The sequence below is a fragment of the Triticum aestivum genome, chromosome 5B (genome assembly GCF_018294505.1).
Source record: "Triticum aestivum cultivar Chinese Spring chromosome 5B, IWGSC CS RefSeq v2.1, whole genome shotgun sequence".
Classification (NCBI taxonomy): domain Eukaryota; kingdom Viridiplantae; phylum Streptophyta; class Magnoliopsida; order Poales; family Poaceae; genus Triticum; species Triticum aestivum.
Window position 1 is genome coordinate 593,092,070 of NC_057807.1, and position 3,622 is coordinate 593,095,691.

The following is a 3,622-nucleotide window of genomic DNA, read 5'->3' on the forward strand; positions in this document are numbered from 1 at the left end:
GTCCATGAACATGATAACCCTCTCTTTGGGTGATTCATCGCCTCGATCGGCTTCGCGGCCCGTTTGTCGTTGGCCGGAACAAGGGGAGGGTGACATCCCATCATCGCGGCCATTGCGTTCTTGTCATCTGTCTTGTTGTCGGTCTTTCTTGACGACATGGTGGTCCGCACCATTTTTTTTACCCCAACCTCTCCCTTGGCGCGGGCGGCAGCAGAGGGGTCGATTCCGACAGTATCGCGGTCGGTGTGGTAGCGGAGGAGCCTTCCAGGCGGCAGTGACAGGAAATGGTGACGGCTCGGGTGGGAGGAGGGCCCGAAATTATCCTGAGAAGTGGCACCGGAAGAATAAAAATGAGAGAGTTGGGCTGCCTTTTGGGGGTAACTTCTTAAAATTTTACTCTCTAACAGTTAAGAGTTCGGCTAGGTGCGGCAAGCTCAAATTTACTCCTCTAAAGATTTTTATAAGGGATCGGGCTATAAATGCTATTACAGGGTACACATGCAAGTACAGTAAACGAGAAGCTGCTGTGAAGAAGATTCGTCAAGATCGACTGTGGCGAGAGAAGTCAGACCAAGCGACTTAGACTGGAATTATGTCACCTCTTTAACTTCTTGCCGAGCCCTCGCCTCGGAAGCTTTCACCTTCATCTATACTTAACTCCAAGGCCACCAAGAGCTTCCTATCCTATATATACAACGCATATGCGCAACACAAGGAAGAAGAATCATTCAAGTGTAGAACAAGGCAGAGTAGAAACAGCAGCAAGCTAGACGTATAAACAAGAACAAAGGCAAGATCGCAGGAGAAGCTTTGCTAGATAGCTAGCTGAGATTGATATATGATGGTGGGCAAGGCGGAGATGAGCGCCATGGAGATGGAGAAGGTGATGAGCGACGGAGAGGTGGTGCTCGGCGGCGCCGGCGAGGAGGAGGACGACGTGGTGCTGCCGGGGTACCGGTTCCACCCCACCGACGAGGAGCTCGTCACCTTCTACCTCCGGCGCAAGGTGGCCAAGAAGTCGCTCCGCATCGAGGTCATCCGGGAGATGGACATCTACAAGCATGACCCATGGGATCTCCCCAGTAAGTACCGTGTTCATTTGCATCATGCCCTGAATGTTAATTGCTCTTGCTGCTCATAATTATACTGACTGCAGTTTCACTAGTTTTCAACTTTTCATACACAAATCAACTCGTGGCTTCAAAAACATTTGCTGTCCGGAGCAAGAATTTTATCTGACAGAGTGTAATCAACGCAGAGGCGAGCACGGTTGGTGGGGAGAAAGAGTGGTACTTCTTCTGCCTCAGAGGAAGGAAGTACCGGAACAGCATCCGGCCCAACCGGGTGACCGGCTCCGGCTTCTGGAAGGCCACCGGCATCGACCGGCCCATCTACTCTGCCACCAGCGGCGGCTCGGGCTCGGGCTCCGGCATGTCGATCGGGCTGAAGAAGTCGCTCGTCTACTACCGTGGCAGCGCCGGCAAGGGCACCAAGACCGACTGGATGATGCACGAGTTCCGCCTCCCGCCGGCCGCCGCGGCGGCCACCAACGCCTCCCCGAGCATGCAGGAAGCCGTAAGTGATCCACGCCTGCATTCCATTTCCACACAGAGTCACGGTCCGTGGCACGTGTGATGTGGTGCAGTGTGAATGGTGAATGTAACATTGACCCTCTGACGTGTGACCGGAAAATGCAGGAGGTGTGGACCATCTGCAGGATCTTCAGGAGGACCATCACCTACCGGAAGCAGCAGACGTGGAGGCCGGCACCGGCGCCATCCACCACCATCACCGCGGCCGACTCGAGCTCCAACACGGGGAGCTTCGAGTCGTCGGAGGGCGGCGACGAGTACATGAACTGCCTGCAGGCTCCAGCAGCCGCCGCTCCATACATCTCCCAGCACCAGCACCCGCAGCAGTACGTCAGTCAGACGGGCACGGTGGACAGCGGCAATTTCTTCTACAGGGATACCATGCACAACCAACAGTTCCAGGAGCAATGGAACTCTCCGCCTGCCGCGCCGGAGCCGGAGCAGAAACCACTGAACCCATTATCGGCGGCCGACTCCTTCCACCAGAATGAACATAACCTCACCGTCGCCCCCAACGATTTCCACAAGGTCGAGGCCCTCGACGGGTATTTGGAGGAGATCGCGAGGATGATGGAGGTGACTGATCCGGCAGGGTTTTACGACTACAGATCATACGGTTCATCAGCAGGAAACAGAGGGCCGAGCTTCGTGCGCACCCTCCACTCTTCGGCCCCGTAGGCTCCCGCGAGTTCACCGACGGTCCGGTCCGGCCCCCTCGCTCGCCTCCGTCGCCGGCGGCTTCGGTAACACCATGGTTCGCCCTCCTTACCACACCGGCCGTTCTCTCGCGTCGTTCTACAGAAGTTCAGTATCGATGATCTTCAGGGAAGCTGAAAGGTGGCGGGACAGCGACAGTGTGGAAGCTTCCTGCCGATCCGTCTGCCCAATTCGGGACGTGGTTTACTGTTCCGACGTCGACCGGGTAGTACTTGGCTGCTACCCTCTGGTGCCTAGTGGGTTAGTTGAGTCGGTACATCGGAAGGTCTTGAAGTGGGGTCCCGGCGGCGAGTGTGGTCTCGGGTGGTCCGGTGAGCAGCAGCAGTCACTCACTGCAGCTGCCGTAATCCCCTGCATGCGCCGCCCTGGTCCAGGCGAACAGTATACAAGACACCGATGGCAGTCTTGCCGGGCTAGGCTCATGTATCTGACATGAATTGAGGAACTTGTGGTTGAACTAAATGATTTGATTGGGTCGATCTTGTCCTTGTGAACATGTATCTTTGATAGTGTCACCGAAATCCTAATCCTGTGTGCAATTGAAATGATGTTGGATAGTTTTTTGAGTTAGGGAAAGTATAATAAGGGGCTCCCCAAAACCTATATTTGAGGAGAAAAACTAGGAGTTAAAGGCATTTCTAACTGATCCCCGATCCGGTGTTATAAAGGAGTAAAAATTCGGTTTTACTCGTCTAACTGGCACCTAGCCGATCCCCTAAACCGAATAGTGAAGGATAATTTATCCCCCGCCACTTATCCCACCCTTATATTTGCTCGGCTGCTACCGTTTGAAGGAAAAAAATCCCCTCCCCTCCGATGCCCCACCCACCACACTCCCATGCCGCATCTACGTCGGCACCATCCTCCCCCCTCGTCGGCCACCACCCGCCAACAGGGACGACGCTCCGTAGGCCCAGCGGCTGTTGTTGCCCACCCGGATTTGTGCCTCTTCGCGCCGTCGCCGCCACATAATCGGGAGATCTGCTGCTACCGCCACCCGCCGCCATGGCCCGATTTAACGCTTCCGGCCGCCGGCGACGACGCCTTTGTCATGGATTGGCCGTGTACCGAATCGCACAGCCCCAACTATGCCTCTACGCCGCATGCAGGTATGGTGTCCGCCTCTAGCCGCTCGGATCTCACTCATCGAAGGTTCGCTGGGAAAGACATGCCCGGCCGTCGGTTGGCCTCGGCACTGGCCCTGTAGCTCGTCGGCTCCCCATTGCTGGTTTTTAAGTGCGACGACTGCCTGCGACAGGTGGTGCACCGCGTTTCCACCACGCCAGAACACCCCGGATGATGTTCTTCAAGTG

General features: G+C 55.9%; 1 protein-coding gene across 1 annotated transcript; it reads left to right on the plus strand.

Annotated features, from left to right (window-relative positions):
* Positions 1-658: 658 nt before the first annotated feature.
* LOC123117064 (transcription factor JUNGBRUNNEN 1-like) lies at positions 659-2,875 on the plus strand. The gene is made up of 3 exons (XM_044537912.1): positions 659-1,082; positions 1,259-1,575; positions 1,698-2,875. The coding sequence occupies exons 1-3, from the start codon at positions 839-841 to the stop codon at positions 2,268-2,270; spliced, it is 1,134 nt and encodes a 377-aa protein (XP_044393847.1). The 5' UTR covers positions 659-838; the 3' UTR covers positions 2,271-2,875.
* Positions 2,876-3,622: the final 747 nt, after the last annotated feature.

What these genes read in the sequence shown, in the direction of transcription:
- LOC123117064 (XM_044537912.1), top strand. Translation starts at nt 839, where the DNA reads ATGATGGTGGGCAAGGCGGAGATGAGCGCCATGGAGATGGAGAAGGTG. An exon ending in TGACCCATGGGATCTCCCCA is followed by an intron (nt 1,083 to 1,258) that starts GTAAGTACCGTG and finishes TAATCAACGCAG; the next exon opens with AGGCGAGCACGGTTGGTGGG. An exon ending in CCCCGAGCATGCAGGAAGCC is followed by an intron (nt 1,576 to 1,697) that starts GTAAGTGATCCA and finishes CGGAAAATGCAG; the next exon opens with GAGGTGTGGACCATCTGCAG.